At 38.8% G+C, this 16,503-nt stretch overlaps 1 protein-coding gene across 1 annotated transcript in view; it reads right to left on the reverse strand.

Annotated features, from left to right (window-relative positions):
- LAMA1 (laminin subunit alpha 1) overlaps positions 1-16,503 on the reverse strand; it is a 155,273-nt gene that overhangs the window by 119,269 nt on the left and 19,501 nt on the right. The window contains exons 2-3 of the mRNA XM_038543810.1: positions 8,974-9,144; positions 8,675-8,787 (exon numbers count right to left, since the gene is read on the reverse strand). Coding sequence (XP_038399738.1) covers positions 8,675-8,787; positions 8,974-9,144 — 284 coding nt within the window. The remainder of the gene's footprint in view (positions 1-8,674; positions 8,788-8,973; positions 9,145-16,503) is intronic.

Genomic DNA, 16,503 nt, shown 5'->3' on the forward strand with positions numbered 1-16,503 from the left:
TCTTTCCCAAGGCTCAGTCTAAGGGGCTCTGTTGACTTAGATGTAACAGTGAGGCCAGTCCTCTGCCATTCAGAACAGAAAAAGTGGAGGGGGGGAATGGGAAACAAAACTGTGCTAAATGAAAAAATGTTTATGCTTGACTGTTTTGCAAACTACTGATGATAAAGCTTTATCATTTAAAGCTTAAAAGTAACTCTTGTTAAGAAACGAAAGTCCACATAGTTCTTAAAGCCTGACCTCAGTTATTTGAATCTATTCAGCTCACTGGTCACAAACACTGGACAATTTAAGGTACAATACTTGTATCCCCACTTGATCCTTTAGCTCTTTGGAATTCCTAAAGTTAAGGGCGTGGTCCCTCAGGATAAGCTCTGGGAGGCTGGCAAATGAACCCCCTCAGAGAGAGCCATTTTCAGAAGAATGAGGCAGTGGTGATTTTACAGGTATCCAACTGTCCATGCCTCCTTCACTGGCAGGCCTCAGTTGCTTCCCATCTCCTCTACTTGAATCTCTGCTGCCCTCAGTGACTGGGTGGCCCACAGAGCAGGGAAGTGATACTGCGTCCCTCTGGAGGCCAGGTCTACATGGGAACACAACCTCTGCCACTTTCTCTGGAACACTCGTGCTGGAGCTCTGAACCGCCATACGGGCACTCTGCCTTAAGGCTGCCATGCTTGGAGGAAGCCCACACCAGGCCACGTGGAGACATCACTCCAAGAAGCTGAGATCACATGAAGGGAGCGACTGGCCAGCCCCCAGCTGCCCCCCTGCAACCTCCGTGGACTGCAATCTTAGGCATAGGCCCAACTCAAGCAAGCGCTTCCTGAAATTCTGGCCCACAGAAACTGGGATAGATATAAAATGAATGCTGCTGTTTAAAGTCGTAGGCGTTTGCAGTGATTTCTTACACAATAGATATGCAACAGATAACTGGAGAAATTGTGTATGAAACAATAGAATGAGATAAAAATGTGAACACAAAAGAAAGACGTATCTATGGGATACATGGGATTCTATGGGATGCAGCTTTGCAGAGAACAGGACGACAAAGATAAAAATGTCTGAAGGACAAGAATGTGGTGCGGCTCACTTCCAAATCACAATGGAAAGCTTAAGATTTCTCCCAATCTATTCTTTTCACCGAATTCAAGAAAAACTGAGTATCTGAAATTGGTTGGGACCAGTATAAAGTAACAGAAAATTGAAACAGAATGAATCATTTTGAATGCGTACAAGGATACGGTAACAGTAATTCCTCCCACACAAGCTCTCCAAGAAGGGTCTGTGCCTGACCTCTTCTAATGAACAGCCGAGACTCGCTTGTAATGAGAAGCTCCAATTTACATGCAATTCTTGTTTTAAAAATATTTCAAGATTTTCTGTCTTTAGACTGTGAAAGCTGTCTGTTCTTTTCTTACTTACCCTGTCAACGTGCTTAGCAAACACTTTCTATCTGGATGACACAATGATAAACCTCAATCTAGTTCTGGTCCGTTTTTCAGAAATTTTAGGGAAAAAACAACAAACATCCAAATTAATGAGGTTTTAGAAAACCCAGCAAACAAGCAGCTATTGTCTCAAGGTTTGTATAAAACAAAGGCCTCTCTGTGATTATGTTCCCACAACAAAGTGCTACTTCCTAATTAAACCTACACAGAAAATAAAGCACTGCTTCAAAAGGCAGCTTTATTTTCAGCACCATAGGAAACATTTCCTTTTCTACGAAACATATTTTATCTTCTAAAGGAACATTACCAAGTTTAACTCACAAATCTGACCACCCCCAGTGAAACTTTCCACCCCGGTTTAAACACTTTCAAAGGAGGATACAAACCATTGATTCATTTCCCTGCTTCGTGGCTGAAAACTACACGGTGGGTAGCACCCCAGATCTATCAGTCACTGCAGGGAAATGACCCGCTTAGCAGCAACGTGAGCAAAGAGAGTAAGAGGAGAGATGAGGAAGAATGTGAACCATCCCAAATAGGAGGAGATTGTAAGAGATCTGGCCAGTCTCCCCATCATGCAGAGGAAAATGGTGACAGGAGATCAGAAACAAATGAGGTGAGACAGTGCAGCATAGCGGGGAAGGAGCCAGAAGTCCTGGTCCAATCCCAGCTTCAGCACATAGAGCCACAGGACCGTGAGCAAGCCACTGAACACTATGTGCTTCAATATGCTTCCCTCTAAAGAGGAGACCATCTATATTCCAGGATTGTTGGGGAGAGCAGATAAAAAGAACATGGATGAAGAAAAAAAAATGCTGTGTAGTCTATAACCTATAATCATGTGTATGTATATATATACATTCCTATATATGTTCATTGTATATGAATATGTGATATACAGATTGTATATTCACATATCCAGATTCAATGTGCCATATATAGATCCTATACCTACTATACATAATTCCACAATACTACCTTCCTAAATTCCGTATCATTCTAAATTCTGTAATATTAAATTCTATATATTACATACATTATATATACATTATATACAATATATACACATTACATACACATACTATATATAACCTATATACTATATACTGTTGAAAACCATGGGTTTGACCTGCATGAATTCACTTATATATGGGTTTGTTTGCAATACAGTACAGAACTAGAAATGTATTCTCTCTTCCTTATGATTTTCTTAATAACATTTTCTTTTTTCTACCTCATTTGATTGTTAAGAACACAGTATATAATACATATAACATAAAAATATGTGTTAATTGAATGTGATTTCTAGAAGGGTTCCAGTCAACAGCAGATTGGTAGTTGAATTTTGGGAGGTCAAAGATTATACACAACTGCATAGGTGGTCAGTAACCTAAATCCCACATTGTCCAAGGGTCAACTGTGTAAGTCCTATTCATACACATTATATAGACATGCTTATATATGAAGTATAGATTCCTATATACATACAGGTGATAAATATTCCTTTTTAATGCAAAACGCAAAATAAAACTAACCACAAACTTGCAACATGAACGTTGAAACTGATATGCATTCACTGCATTACATCATTGGCATACATTGAGGTCAATCCCTTTTAATCGAAAGCTCAAGTTATTACCCATAACAGAAAATAACTAGGGTGTCAGGCTGAGAATTCCTCTGCAAGTGATGGGTAAGCCATGTAGAAAATTATTATTGCAACTTTAAAAATTATGTAACAATGAGTTTTAGTTATGTTTGGAAATGCTCATGCTCTAAGGTTAAATAAAATACCAGGACACTATCATATACGTCAAAAATCTCAGCTGAAGGGGTGGGATTGCCCAGTGATGCAGACAGAGCCCAGGCTCTCGAACCTCAGGGCATCCTACCCTTGAGCAAGTTACCTGAATTACCTGAGTCTCAGTTGTGTCATTTGTCAAAAGGAGAGAATAATAGGACCAAACTCACTGCATGAGTATGAGAATTTGATGATGTAACACTCATAATAAATATGTAATACATGATAGCATTATTGCAGCTAATCCACCTTTCTATACTCTGCTCTGTGGGGCTTTGAGTGGAGGGACTAGCAGGAGGCCGGAAGGCTGGAGCAGGGGAGACAGGAGATGGGGCATCCTCCTCTAAGCCTTTCCGTGTGAATAACCCCCCACGGTTCCCCCTCAGCCTTCAGCATCCCTGATTTACCCTGGTACTCTCTTCCCTAGTTCTCCAACGCTCTTTAACCTGTTCCTCATGCTACACATATCCCTCTAAATAATTCATGTGGCTTCTGTTTTCCTGAGTAGATGGACCTGGACTGATACAAAACGGCATGGATGCCAGAGTATACCAACTTTGAAAAACTGTGGTAAAATGTACATAACATTAAAAAATGACCATCTTATGCATTTTAAGTTCAGTGGCATTAAGTACATTCACATCGTTGTGCAAGCTTCACCACCATCTGCCTCGAGAACTTTCTCATCTTCCCAAACTAACTCTCTGCACCCATTAAACGTGAACTCCTCATTCCCTCCTCCCCTCAGCCCTGGCAACCATCATTCTACTCTCTGTCTTCTCAGACAATTTTAGGTACTTTATGTAAGTGGAATCATATGGTATTTGTCCTTCTGTGTTTGGTTTATCTCACTTAGCATGTTTTCAAGTTTCATCCATGTTGTTGCACATGTCAGAACTGGCTTTCTTTTGAAGGCAGGATTATATTCCATTCTACTTACATACCATCTTCGTTTACCATTCACTACTGACAGACAGTGGGGTTGCTTCCACCTTTTGGCGATTGTGAATAATGCTGCTGTAAGCACAGGTGTGCAGGTATCTCCCTGAATTCCTGCTTCCAGTTCCTTTGGGGGTGTGTATCTAGAAATGGAATTGCTGGATCATGTGGAAATTTTTGGTTTAACTTTTTGAGGAACCACCATACTATCTTCCACAGCACTGTACCATTTTACATCCCCACCAGCGATGCACAATGATTTTAATTTCTCCACATTCTTACCAACTCTGATTATTTCCCATTTTTTTGTTTCTGGGGGTATTTTGTTTGGTTGTTTTTTTTGTTGTTATTGTTGTTCGGGTGGTTTTTTTTGTTTTTTTGTTTTTTGTTTTGTTTTGATTTGGGTTTTTTTTTTTTTTTTGGTGTTTTTGTTTGTTTTGTTTTGTTTTTGTAATAGCTATGTATCTCACCGTGATTTTGATTTTCAAATTTCCTTACGATTAAAGATTCTGTCTGGTGTCTTAACTTTGAAAGTAGTGTGCCTCAAACTGGAAATCCTCAGGTTCTTCAATTGAGAAATTCTATCATAATGAGTACATTTTTCATATCATTAGCAGCACCTAAAAGAATGGTGACAGCCATTAAAGTCAAGGTCCATCAAATGTGCATGCTATCTCTCACTCAGAGTGATTTCTCTACAATTTTAAGTTGTCACAAAAGATCCCTGACTCAATTCAGGGGATGTAGTGCTAAAGAGCAAGCTATGAACTCACTTGACAGTGAGCAGTACTCTGTTCCACTTAACAAGTTAGCATTACCTGTGTTAGAATGACTCTTAAGATTTATTTTTCTTAAGACAAAAATACCACACTCATTTAACTCCCATGCATTGTTTTTTAGAGTAAGATATTGCTAAATATCTAACAGTGTAAATTCAGAAATTTTGTGACTCTATGCCAAAATGAATGGCAGGCATTATTTTAAAGAAGTGAAAAATAAATCTAATTGTTCCTCTGGTAATGTGTTACTAAAGCAAATAGTGTGTAGTTAAATCTTTTGCAAACCAGGCAACATTTATGGACTTTCTGATAACACCCCTTTTTCTCATTTCTTTAGTTTATCTTTCATGTAACCAAAAACAATACATGGAGGCTACAATTGCCACAACTCCAACAAGGCCATCCACTCAAGAATCAGGAATGGGATCCAAGTCTTTAGCACTTGCCAACAGAGAATGAAGCTGATAATTCGGTCATAAAACCTCAGGAGCTGACATATTAATTAAGTCACATGAATATGAATATGTGACTTAATAAATAAGTTACAATATGAAGTTGTTATGACTCCTGAAGATATTAAGGTCTATCTACAATTTTACTTTAGAAATCTGTATCATAGGGACACCCTGGTGCCTCAGTGGTTGAGCATCTGCCTTTGGCTCACATTATGATCCTGGGGTCCTGGGATCGAGTTCTGCATTGGGCTCCCCACAGGGAGCTTGTTTCTCTCTCCCTCTGCCTGTGTCTCTGCCTCTCTCTCTCATGAATAAATAAATAAAATTAAAAAAAAAAAAGAAAGAAATCTGTATCATGGAATTTACATTTTTACAGAAGTGAAACAAAGCAGTCAAAAGGCCTGTTTACTGACCATCATCTTTTAATCAGGCTGTGAACAAAAAAGCAGAGAGAAATGTGGGAACAAAGCATGGATTCACAGTGCAATTATCCAGTCAGAGCCTAATCCCTGCTGAGGCCTGGGTGTGCAAGAGGGAACAAAGGAGGGCCCTGTAAACATTAGCAGGCAAGGAAAATGAAAGAGAAGAGGAGCAAGAGGAAGAATACAGCCAGGGGTCCCTGCCCTCATGGAGTGTATTATCTAGAAATTAACTAGTAGCTGGATAATGGTTGGCTTTTTCATGGAAACATACAGATTCTGACAAGGGAAAAAAGTCATCTGAAGTCTTAGCCAAGCTCTAGAGCTGAATGTTGGTAAGACCCAGGAAACAAGGGTGAAGTGTTGGGGGGGAGGCTAGATAACTTTACAAGGGATAGATCGGCTGTCAATACCTACACAGGTTAGCCTCATTACTAGTGGAACAACCAGCCCTGGGAGCAACAGAGGTAGCCAGGATCGTAGATCACATGATCTGGTCAAAAATTATTTAACTGGAATTTAATTAAGTCTTTACAGTTGAGTTTAATTTATAGGAAATAGGGGGCATAAAAGAACATGTTAACATGACCACAATGAAACAATCCAACAAATCTAGATGGTGGCAAATTCTACAAGACAACTGGCCTAGACTATTTAAAAACTCAATCTCCTTTAAAAAAAAAAAAAGGCAGAGAGAAATTCAAAATAGAAGAGATTTAAGAAGTCTAATGATCAGGTTTCTCTGGATCCTGGTTTGAAAAAGAAAAACAGCTACAGAAGACGTTGGTGAATAAGTTGGGAAAATTCAATACAGACAGTAAAATAGTTATTATTAGGAAATTGCTGTTAATTTTGTTGGGGCTGCTAATAGCATGGTGCCCATTCAGGACAAATCTCTATTTTTTGAAGATACAGAAAACTTATATTGGTACAATATCACAATGACTGCCATTCATGTGGAAACTGGGAAGATGAAATCAACATTGCAAAATGTTTAACAATCTCTGAGTTCCGGAGGTGGGTACATGCATGCTCATTGTAGTATGGTTTCTACATATTAAAAAATGTGCATAACAGAAAGGCTGAATAAATAAATCTGAGAGATTTGTTCAGATACAAGCAAAATGCACTTTCTAAAAAACTGAAAGCATGACAAAAATTTGATACTAGACATTTCAGAGTACCAATTAGTTTGTGTAATCTTAATTTGGAAGCTTATCTAAAAATGCTAGAAATTACCTTGAGGCCTATAACTATGTGTACATGCCTATTTTTGAGATATGCCTTTAAAGACCTTAAACTGACATGTCCCTGGAATTCCTCACGTTGCCTCAACTCAACCTAAAGCAAAAGAGTTCCCTTCAGAGTGAAGTCAAATGTGACACACGGCAAGATAAATGATAGTCTAACATGAATCTGAAATCTATATGTAAAACGTCCAGCTGTTAGTTTGGCTCTGAACTCATATAATACCACATTCCTGATGGTGAAAATGGCTATATTTTTTCCCTCAAAAAAGGAAAATAAACAGAAAAAGTGTTGGGAAAACCAAAATCTCCTGCAGACACATTCTCACCATTGAAATAAAAACAAAGATCAGGCCAAAAGGGGCACTCTTTTCTCTTTTTCTTTAGGGAGACTTTTTCTTTAGGGAGAAATATGAAGACGTGACCTATTACTTCAAGACATAGGGCTGAAAACAATTGAAAGTGTTGTTTTACTCAAATAGATACTATGAACCAAAACGTGGGAAAAAAATTTTTCTGAGCTTCGCATTTTGCTACCTGGTTTACTGTTATTATTAGAGAACAGAAGTTCTTTGTACGTGAATATACACAGCATTGCCTTGTCTTCTACCTAAAATCCTGCACATTTTTAAAACTATCACTTATTCAAAGAATTTTAATTATTCGCCATTAAATTTCCACAATGCCTATTTCAATCCTACGGGACATATTTCAACTGTTTGTCTCTTTCAGCTGATATTTAACATGATATTGGTGAGTTCTAATGTGAGAGAAATTGAATGGAAATAAATGAGAATATCATGCCATGGCTTCTCTGGAGAACTCAAATGGGAAATGTTGACAATAGCTCCAAAATACCTGCTGTCTCTCTTTTCCTTCTATCCACTCAGATTTCTTTCCTTTTCCCAGAAATATCAAGACAAGCAGGACCCAGACTGTGTTTCTCTCCATTCTCCTATGTGGTCTTGAAGCAAAGCAAGAGGACACAGGTGTGGCCGGAGTCAATTATACCTTGCCTTTGCCGGCTCACACTAAAGGCTTGCTCACAGAAGTGCTGGATCACTCCAGCTTACTCTCAACCTCACAGACAGCATAGCATGCCAGGGCAGAAGCACAGCCAAAAAGGCTTCACATTAGCCCTGTTATTTCCTAGCCTTATTTTCTACATACAACCCTTAAGCAATAACTTTGTGCAGTGATAATAGCAACACAATAACCTCATAAGGAATGGTGATTTTGGTTCCCTCACCCCCGGGGTGTCTGATGACATGCAGCACACAGCCTGACATAGCAGCCTGTTCAGCCTGCTCCTGAACAGTTGAGCATGCCCTGCTGACACAGCTTCAGAGAATATCAAACCACATGGAAACAATTTCACTCATCTTCTCATAGACACCTGGGAATGATAAATGTGGCAAGAAATGATACTATGGACTACTTCTGCACATCACTGGAATTCACCTGGTGGAAAAACAGTGTGACCAGAGTGCAAGCATGCTCAGAAACAAGCAGACTTTCCTGAAGGTCATCAGAAAAGTACAACTCAGTAACCCATAGACATTCTTCAATGGTTCCAGCTGACCTACCTGTCTTAAGTCCAGAGTGATCGTGACCCAGTGATATTCTCTCCCATTTTGAATACTGGGACTTTGCCACCAGTTATTGGTCCCATCGATTGCATTTGAGATTGGATGGCGTTCTGTCAAAAGAAAACATACAAGTGTTCCTCTCAGTTCTTGGTTTAAAGTTTTTGACTTCCAAACTGCAAGGCTAGTGGACATGAATAGCAGAGAAGGGGAATACAGTATCCATGACTCCTAATAGAAGTCTTCAGCCATCATTTCAAGAAGTATCAAGGGTACTTCTGAATAGGAGCAACACTTACCTTTGGGGTTGGCACTGTTGGCATCACAGATCCGGCACTGCGCGTTGCGCACGGGGCGACCGGGCACGTGCTCTACAAGCTTGCAGGACATCTCGGGTCCCTGCTCACCACAGGTGGCATTGGTGCTGATGTGCGCATTGCTGGCAAGATTGAGAATGGCAGGAAACAGCCCTGAAAATCAAGATTCACCAAATCAGCTTAGCTGCTTGAAATTAAAAGAACATGATTATGTCATCTCACTCTGTAGGTGCATCAAAAAGATTTTTAAGTCTACGCACCCAATGAAAGAAGCTTTACACAGAAGCAGTATACATAGCACTTTCATTTCTATGAAACTCTAGGAAAAGCAAGACTCATCTACCAGGAGAAACTCAGAACAACAGTTGCAAGGAGTGGGGATTGGCTGTGAGAAGACATGAGGGGCCTTTTCGGGGTAATGTCACATTCTATATCTCAATAAAGGTTTGGATTACCCAGACATATGCTGTTATGAAAAATCATAGAATACACAAATCTACAATTTGGGTAGATTTGAGTATTTCGCAGTATGTGCATTTTATCTTGAAAACAAAAATAAAAGAATTACAAACAAATATTGACGTAAATGCTTAAAAGTTTAGGAGCAAAGGGTATGAATGTCTAAACTCACTTTTAAATGCATCAAAAAATAAGCTGGGTTGATGCAACAGGGATACACAGGTTGTACAGAAAGAATCAAATGTTCATTGTAGGGTCTAGGTGGGAGGAGAGAGGATTCATTGTACAATTCTTTCCACTTTTCTGATTTGAAATCTTATAATAAAATGCTGGCGGGGGGCACCTGTGTGGCTGTGGGTTAAGCATCTGCCTTCAGCTCAGGTCATGATCCCAGGGCCCTGGGATCCAGCCCCAAATTAAGCTCCCTACTCAGTGGGGAGTCTGCTTCTCCCTCTCTCTCTTCCCCTCCCCCCACTGGTGCATTCTCTCTCTCTCTCTTTCTAATAAATATATAAAAATCTTCAAAAAAAAAGTTGGGAAAATAGGTTTTAAGACAAGTTTCAAATAATCCAATGCATGTATCTGCCAATGAAATTCAAACATCTTTCACTTAAAAGAAGGGCATCCATTCTCTGCTCACTTTGTTCCCATTGCCTCTGCTAGTACTCACAAGCTCTTTCCTATAATTATCTAGGATTTTTTTCTCCCTCTTCTCTTCCATCACTACCTGTTTATGTTGGTGAATACAACTTTATTTTTTTAAGATTTTATTTATTTATTCATGAGAAACACAGAGAGAGGCAGAGACATAGGCAGAAGGAGAAGCAGACTCCTCACAGGGATCCTGATGTGGGACTCGATCCCTGAACTGGGATCGCACCCTGAGCCAAAAAGGCAGATGCTCAACCTCTGAGTGACCCAGGCATCCCAACGATTTTTATCCTTAAGCAAGTGGTCCAAACTATTCAGAAAACAATTTTTGGATGACTGTGAGAAGCAGAACTCCTTTAGGTTCTTTAGAACTTTGGTTTTATCTTGGTAAAAGAAGATATTAAGTGTAAAGATTCCATAAAGATCTATAAATGATGGTGTATGTGACACTGGAGAGGCATTCTACCTAAATGGACATTGTGGACGGAGAGAATGCATTGAAAAGGGGTTGTCTTAGCTACGTGGGGTTTCTCTAATTGACTCAAATTTGACCTTCTAAGATCACAGAAGATAATCTTTTCTTTATAAAGAACATAGATCAATGGTATCTCTGCAATGTTTCTTTTCCAGTGAAATCTGAAAAAGCACGATGTAATCTTAGTAATATAGAAGGAATTTGTCTTCAATTTTTATTTTTTAGGTACTGCCTAATGTTTCCAATGATATTTTCTGTTACAAACATTTAAATAATTGAAATTACAAAATAAAAATGTTTTTTATAAGTTACTGCACTTAAAAAAAAAACTTATGTATCTATTTAAGAACCAACATTTTAGATAGTCTGCCAAAGACTTTCCACATAAAACAGACCTATTAGTAGTGCTCTATCCTAGGAGAATAACCCTGTTCAACTCAATAGGCCCTTAGTCTCTCAATAAAAAATAGTTACTGAATATTTGTGTTCTAGAGCATTCTTCCTATGAAACACAGCATACACTTACATCATATATAATATTTAATATATTATGTATATTTTCACTTTGAACTTAAAGTTCAAACCAAGTTCACTTGGTTGTTTTCATATTCCTTTAAAGGGAATTCTTCTTTAATTGAAAAGGCTTTATGAAGAAATAGCTGAATCATTATGTATAATTATGCAGTTCCCTAAAGGATTATTTTTATCAACCAGTAGTTCAACACTTATATTTTATATATCGATCTAGTTTCTAACATGACATGGAATTCTTGGGAGTGGTACTTTGATGGTAGGAGGAGCTGCTAATTATTCTGTTTGGTACTGAGGTTAATACTAATTTCTTCCATCCTTTAGGACCATGCTATTCTAGTAATCTGGTTTGAAAGTATCTTATGAGCCAATGACTTAAAATACAATATGGTTTTAAACTTTGGTGTTTTATCCTTATAGCTAAAATGATGTTTTTCTGACTCTACAGTACTTGTATGTATTTAGATTTCTACTACAAGCAACTCTATCTACTCCCTTTGCACAGATTAGCCAAGCGGGAAAAAGAAACCAAGGTCATGGGAATTGATTTAGCAAAGCACTTCTCTTTCAACAAATACTTTACATGGTAGCCTAACAGATGTTTTCACTTCTTTACTCTCCCTGTCCAGTTGACATCAACGGAACTCCCGCTTCCTGCCCAGGGGTCGCTCCCACTCTGGAGAACCTCAATAGCCTTGAGTTACTGAGGGCAGCTGGGAGTGGAGAGGGCACCTGCTCCCTGGACTCAGGAGTCTCTGCCCTGAGTCACTGAGAAAAAGAAACTCAAAACTTCTTAAACTTAGCATAATTTGGCTGAATAATATCTCAATTCTAGTAATCAGCAGCAGGTAGTCCTTTGTACTAGATAGGCTTTGATGAACTTCTACATCTTCTTACCTCGCTGGTATCCTAAATATCTTTTACTAAAGAGAAAAATAAATCCCTTCATCAGCATGGCTGAGTAGGAAAACCTTTAAATAGCTAACGTCATAAAAATATCCTGGTTGTCTTTCACTAAAACTGAATCTTTCTTCTCAGATAAGCTAATGGTTGGGGAAAAAAAATGATGTACTAAACATTATTCCTTACATAATACATTTACTCTCACTCCACAGTTAAAGAATAATTACAATTCCCTGTTGCACACGGACCGTATCTGCTAGAAGATGAAAGAAAGGTAGAAATGCACACCAGTAAAAGCATGTGTTAAAAATAATTAAAAAAAAAAAAAAGCACTTCAGGTCGCTGAATCATTTCAAAGACCACTGAAATATTTCAATACAGGGAAACTACCAGAGCTTCAAATCGTAAGAGGGACAGGAAATCAAAGGGTAAGAAAGGGCATTGAGATACAGAACTTAGCAAGAACAAATGTTAGATTTTATGCATAAAAATCAAAGGCAGAATGAGGGCCACATCGGGATATCTATGTGGCACGGTTTCCCCACTGTCTCACTATGTGCTTAGTAAATTAGACTCTACATTTTTGTCGAGAGATATTATTTACTTTAGTCAGTGTAACTGTAATACTAATCTGTAATTTTCCCTCATTCAGGACACACAATGGACTCATTCCTCTATGCCTGTATTTAGCCAGTAGCTAAAGACTTCATGAGGCCAAACTCCATTGAGCATGAAATAAATTCCTTCTCATTCACCAATAGTTTCTTTTTTTTTTTTTTTTAATCCCCTTTCTTTACAGCCTGAGTACATTTGGCCTTCTTAACTGCATTTCAGGACCATGTTAATCTACTGGAAATTCTCTTATTAATATGAGGTAAAAAAAAAAAAAAAGTGCCATAAGGCTGGCAGCCAACAATGCCACTACACATAATTACCAACGTTTTCATCTGAGAGACTTCCAGATATTTCAATAATTCACATTTAGGTGTTTCTAGATTTTTTTTTCTCATCAGAAAATATTTTTGCTGCCTTAAAACTGGAGTATCTAAAATGATGACTACCCCCTAAAGCCAATGGCAACAACTTTTTCATCAATATTTCTCAGTCAAATAATTCAGGGTTAATGGTTGACAGCCTTAATGCATTTGTATATAAGGGAAGCATGAATTTTTCTAATGAGACTTTTTGTCTGTTTTGGGGGAAAAAACATTTTTGAGTTTTACAAAATATTAGTATATAATATTATACTAATCCATACTCAAAATCAATATGATATTCTGAAAAGAAAAAAACCCACAATTCTAAGCAAAGGGATCTATGGCAACATTTTCAGATCATTTTATTCCCCAGAAGAGAATTAAAAATTATGAATACTTTACAGGATTGAATAATCAAAGTGGCTACTGCTGTCAGGAGGCTTTATTTTGAAAAATAATCAAATCCACTTATTCAATCATAGAGAAATTTGGAAAAATAGGAATGTAAGTTTCTGAATTAAGAAATTTGTGAGTTTTAAAAAAATATTCAAATCCATTTTCTTCTCCATTTGCCCACCTCTCACTTCCCTAATCTCGCCCATTACCCAATTAACCATCTTAAATAGATTAGAGAAGGCTAGTGTTAGAAATAAACTACCCTGTTTGCTAGCACTTTCTGTTGAAGGATAGTAGTTGCCTGGTTGAACGATAAAGACAGCACTTCTTTACAGCTACAAATGGCATTACTCAAAGAAAAACCCTGGAAGCACTTAACACTATTCCAGGATTATAACATCAAGGTATTCTAATAAATTAATATTCAAAGTTAATAGTATGAACGTATTCTAATGACTTACATTTTAGGAAGATACATGAAGTCACATTCAGTAATGTACCCACATGAGTCCAAAAAAGCAGATGAGAATGTTTGATCGAGTTTAATAAACTTTCAGCGAGAATCTCTTAGGTGCAAAGCACTATGCCAGGAGCATCTCCCTTGAGACAACAGGTTGAATGAACTGGGCCATTCCTAACCCCGGGGCTCTCCCAATCAGAAGGGAACGAGAGGTATCTACTCACAGATTCTAGTGAGAATAATATTGAAAATGCCGCAATGTTTGAAAACATATTGGAGGAGAGGATCTAGAAGAAGAAATGCAGTTAGGGATAACCCAGGCAGACAGATGAGGCAAAGGCAGGTCTAAAATCCTTTCATGGCTCTTCTTGTTGGTCTTCAAATCAGTTTCAATTTCCTTTCCTTTGCACATTTCATATAACCTTTCACCCCTACTCAGCCTTGAAGCTAAGCCCTGATCTTTCCTGAATTCTGGGCTAATGTAAATGTTCCTATTTTGTCCTTCCTTCATCAGCGCGCCCCATTTGCACTTAGCATGTAGGCCAACTCCCTGCCCCCTCCCAGTTTTCTCCCTCACTATCCTGCTCCGAAAAATAAAAACAAGTCTGAGTCTATGAGTTACTTTGGGGCAGAAGTTATCCTAAGTTAGCCTCTGGCTCATGTGAATGCCCAATAAAGCCTGAATGAAGAATAAATAAATGAATGAAACATAAATGAAAGAATGTTCTCTTGTGCCTGGATCACTACCAAATGCTCAGGACCAGAAGCCTAAATCTAGACACTTCTCCTATATGTCTTCAGGCAAATTAACCTCTCAGAGCCTCTATTTATTCAACTATTAAATTAATATTATTATGAGCCCTTTTTCTTCTAAATTATTGTGATTCTGGAATTTTACCTTGATAGACTATCAGGTAAACAGGTCCACCATTTGGAAAATGAAGTGAGAAAAACTTTTCTCCATTCAATGTACAAGAAAGGCAAAGAGAAGTTATTTGGTCATTCTTTTATCTTTTTGGATAAAAGAACCAAATAGAAATATAAAATGACTGACTTCCTTTCTTCCTTCCTTCTTTCTCTGCTTCTTCAGGAGTCAATCCCCAGAGCTTATGGCTCTCAAGAGTAGGAGAGAAACAAATGATGTTTCATACAACCTTCATCATAAGCCAGAGAACCCTCAGAGGTTGGCTTTGCTTCTGATCTATACTTATGGCAATAGCGCTTCCCTGACTCTTGCCTACTTCCCAGTGTACAAATTTACATCACAAGCAATTCTTCCAAAACAATAAGTTCTATTTAATATGGCATATTTAATGGGCCAGTTAAACATCCACACTCTTGATTTTGGCTCAGGTCATAGTCTTGGAGTGATGGGATTGAGCCCCATATCAGGCTCTGTGCTGGGCATGGTTAAGATTTTCTCTGCCCTTCCCCCTTCTCTCTTTATATAAATAAATAAATAAATAAATAAATAAATAAATAAATAAATAAGAATGGGACACCCAGGTGGCTCAGTTGGTTAAGGCTTCAACTCTTGATTTTGATTCAGGTCATGATCTCAAGGTACTGGGATCGAGCCCTGTGTAGGGGCTCCTCACTCAGCAGGAAATCTGCTTCTAATTCTCTTCTTCTCCGTACTCCTCTCCCCATGCTATGTGCTCCCTCCCACCCTCCCTCCCTCTCTCTCTCTCAAAATAAATAAATTTTCTCAAATATGATTACACTTACATGGTTAATATTTCATGTATTTGAGCCACTGTTTCTCTGATTACATTTTAGATGAAGTAGCACATTTGCATTTAAGGGCCACTGAGTCTGGACAGTCTCTACCTTTAAATAGAAGAGACACATTCAGGCCAGAGTGATGTGCATCAGGAAGGAGGCATGGAGAAAATCTAGACCCTCCAAGGCAGGGACTCACCTCACAGAAGGCTAAGCAGGACTGCTCACTCTATTCACACCTGACCCCCTTCCCTCCCATCATGCCTCCTCCTTCTCTTCTTCTCTGATTGTTCCTTCTGACATTGCTTTTGCAACACTATGTGGTTATAAATCCCTGTAAGTTAGGGGCCCATTTGTAAATCACAATCTTCTCTCGTTGTCCTAAGAGATGACAAGGGAAGATGTCTCAGAGGACGTGATATTTGAACAGTCACACACAAAAAAGGAAGAGTTAGCCATGCAGGGGCAGCACAATATTTTAATATATTTGGTTTTCTTTGTAACATATTTTTTACACGCCAAAAACATGCTAGGAGCAGGTCTGTGAGCTTTGCCAAAGGGGCCCACTGGTACCAAAAAGTCAAGAACCCAGGAAGGGAAAGTGCTCAGTATTGTGAATCGACTGTCTCCTTTCCCCCACCTCTGCTTCCAGGAATCTAGTTCATCCCTGGACAAAGGCAGCCAGAGAGCCCCTGATCTTCTGATCCAGGCAGGTTGTGAAGGAGAGTGAGAGGGGCCCTGGCCAAGCCAAGAGTTAATGTCCTGCTCAGGCAAAGTCTCCAGTGACCTGACCAGGGGGGGCGGGTATAGCACTGCCTCCAGCTCAGGGCACAGAGTGCAAAACAAGCCTTTACTGTCATCCAGATTGCCTGAGCCAGAAGATGAGATGCCTCGAGGAAACTAATGGAAACTTCCACGACATCTTTATCTCCTTCCCA

Source organism: Canis lupus, chromosome 7 (genome assembly GCF_011100685.1).
Source record: "Canis lupus familiaris isolate Mischka breed German Shepherd chromosome 7, alternate assembly UU_Cfam_GSD_1.0, whole genome shotgun sequence".
NCBI classification, from domain to species: domain Eukaryota; kingdom Metazoa; phylum Chordata; class Mammalia; order Carnivora; family Canidae; genus Canis; species Canis lupus.